The sequence below is a fragment of the Sciurus carolinensis genome, chromosome 11 (genome assembly GCF_902686445.1).
Source record: "Sciurus carolinensis chromosome 11, mSciCar1.2, whole genome shotgun sequence".
In the NCBI taxonomy this organism is placed as follows: Eukaryota; Metazoa; Chordata; class Mammalia; order Rodentia; family Sciuridae; genus Sciurus; species Sciurus carolinensis.
The window spans coordinates 68,737,953-68,740,984 of record NC_062223.1 but is presented as its reverse complement, the minus strand read 5'-3'; the positions used below and the strand labels follow the sequence as shown (position 1 = coordinate 68,740,984).

The 3,032-nt window shown below is 40.5% G+C and overlaps 1 protein-coding gene across 1 annotated transcript; it reads left to right on the top strand.

Moving 5' to 3' along the window:
* Positions 1-515: 515 nt before the first annotated feature.
* Positions 516-1,448, top strand: LOC124958921 (olfactory receptor 491-like). The gene has a single exon (XM_047517516.1). The coding sequence runs from the start codon at positions 516-518 to the stop codon at positions 1,446-1,448; it is 933 nt and encodes a 310-aa protein (XP_047373472.1).
* Positions 1,449-3,032: the final 1,584 nt, after the last annotated feature.

Below are 3,032 nucleotides of genomic sequence, written 5' to 3'. Positions count from 1 at the left end.
ATTTTATTAGATATGGTACAACAAGGGAAGAGACCTAGGAAGACTCCCAAGTCACAGACATGAGAGACTTGGCAGATGGTGATGTCCTTCCCCAGATATAAAATGCAGGAGGAGGGGTTGAAGAAATGGATGGGAGGAAGGTTGGGTTTGAGGTATTTGTAGGTTTCTGAATACATCACTGAGAATGATGAGAATACCAATTGAAACTCATTGGAACTGTGGATCTGGACCTTGGGATAGAGATCTACTTAGGAGTCAAGGTTTGGGAGACACTTTTATATAAATAACACAAGAAGAAAAGAATATAACTGAGTTGGCAGAGAAGTGTCTCAATCATGCTCCTTTTCTGGGGGTACAAAAAATGAAATCCTATAGATCATTGGTATTGACCAGATGGGCAGAGGAAGAGGTTACTACAAAGGAGTCTGTTGAGTAACTCAAGAAAACCAGTATTGTGTGGAATGAAAACACTAAGAAACATCCTCATTTCCTTAACAGGTACAAGTCACACAGAGATGGAGGCTGGAAACCACACCACTGTGACAGAGTTCATCATCATGGGGTTGACAGGGGATCCTACACTTTGCGCCATCTTCTTTGTGATATTCCTAGGAATATATGTTGTCACTTTAGTGGGCAACACCAGCATCATCGCTCTAATAAGAAGCTGTTCTCAGCTTCACACCCCCATGTACCTCTTCCTCAGCCACCTGGCTCTGGTGGACATTGGGTGTTCCACATCAGTCACACCTATAATGCTTACAGGATTCCTAGGACATGGAGCGGCCCTCCCTGTGGCTGGCTGTGAAGCCCAGCTTTGTTCTGTGGTGACGTGTGGGACCGCTGAGTGCTTCCTGCTGGCTGCCATGGCCTATGATCGCTACGTGGCTATCTGCTCTCCTCTGCTGTACTCCACCCACACGTCCCCCAGAGTCTGCATCCTCCTAGTGGGGACTTCCTACCTGGGTGGCTGTGTGAATGCTTGGACATTTACTAGTTGTCTACTGAGTCTGTCTTTCTGTGGACCAAATCGAATAGATCACTTTTTTTGTGACTTCTCCCCTTTGTTGAAACTTGCCTGCTCAGATGTCTCCTTAATTGAAATCATCCCTTCCATCTCCTCCGGCTCCATCATTGTGGTCACAGTGTGTGTCATCGCCGTCTCCTACGTCTCCATCCTCACCACAGTGCTGAGGATGCGCTCCCCCGAGGGGCGCCACAAGGCCTTCTCCACCTGCACCTCCCACCTCACTGCCGTCACTCTCTACTATGGAACCATCACCTTCATCTATGTGATGCCCAAGTCCAGCTTCTCCACCAGCCAGAATCGAGTGGTGTCTGTGTTCTACACGGTGGTGATCCCCATGCTGAACCCCCTCATCTACAGCCTGAGGAACAGAGACGTGAAGGAGGCCCTGAGGAAGGCAACTGCCAGAATATATCCTTAGGGTCCATTCTTTGAATTTCAGACAGCTAGTGAACTGCCTAGTGTTCATTCACCCATATCACCCTTAGTACCTACCACATACTGCTCAACTGATTGCTTAAATATTTCTTTGTTTTAACTCTTGTCTTTAAAAAGCAGTTGAGAGATACTCTAAAATCAATAAAAATGATATTAAGAGTAATCAGTATTATTTATTTTATTTAATTTATTCAGCAAACAATAGTTTGTACTTTCTGTTTGTCAGGCCCCATTCTAAATGCATCACAGATGTGAAATCTTTTCTTTTACACAACAACCTGATGAAGAGGTACCATCATTTTAATTTTACAAATAAACTGTCTGGACAAAGAGGCAGGAAGTAGATTACCCATACCCATACAGATAAATAGAAGTGAAATCAGTATTCAAATCCAGATTCCAAAACCCTGATGCTTCTACATTTATTTTTTCCTATAAATCTGATTCTGGAATTATAAATGTTGCTCAATTTACAAATGAGAAAAGAGAGTCTTAGAGAGTTCAATAATTCGTTTACATCGATATGGATTCAAGTCGTCTGTTTCTAATGCTTGATCCGCTTGACCTACACTATTCAATCACAATCAATCTATTGATGTCAGCACTGTTAATGGTGTAGGGGATTTGTTTAAAGTTATCAAACCTAAGATGGTACATTGAATAAACTTTTGGACAAACTTTATGCAAAGATGTTCTATTTTGTCTTGTTCCATGCTGGAACAAGCATAAGGCCAGAAAACCGGATTGATTCTTATCTTTTGGGAAATCAGGTCTCGACACCATCATCACTTGATTTGGCTGGAATTCTAACCATACTTAAATACACATTAAAAACACATAGACCATTGGCATAACGTGTCCTTCATTATTTATAGATCTTTATAAGGTCATTCTAAAATCTAAGCATTATAATTAGTATTTTTACAACAATCATCGTTCCAAGGGACTAGATTTACAAAGAAATTAGAACTGGTGAAAAATGAGAAATTTTGTTACAGATCACACTACATAATTTTTTTTTAAATGATCTACTTTCATTTACATTATCATCATAAGACTGGAAAGGGCGAGGAGAAATTCGCTGCAATTTAAGAACTCCAAAGCAAATACTGAAACAACTGTTTATGGCATCTTAAAGCAAATCTTAGAATCTCATTGCCCTTCTTCAGTGTAAGGAGGTGAAAGGGATGTGATTTGGGGGATATTTTTTAAAGTTTTAAAAAAATGGAAAATATTTATAACATACTATTAAGGGAAACTGTAGAGTACAATATTATTTAGTGGAAAAAAAAAGAACAAAGGCTGAAAGGTAAGAAGGTACAAAATGATGAAAGTATGGTGCTGTGGGCACTCTCAGTTTTGAATTTCTACTATATTAATACTTTATTCGCAATAAAGAAACATTAAAGCTTAAGGGACTTAATTAATACATGGAAAGAATCTGACACACACTGGCACTCAACGCCATGAAGCTGCCCTAACAGGCAGGGCACCAGTGCCTGAATTTCCCCTTTGAGAGGATGTATTCCACTTCCCTGGTATGGACAGCAGAATTACACTCACAGGA

What these genes read in the sequence shown, in the direction of transcription:
- LOC124958921 (XM_047517516.1), top strand. Translation starts at nt 516, where the DNA reads ATGGAGGCTGGAAACCACACCACTGTGACAGAGTTCATCATCATGGGG.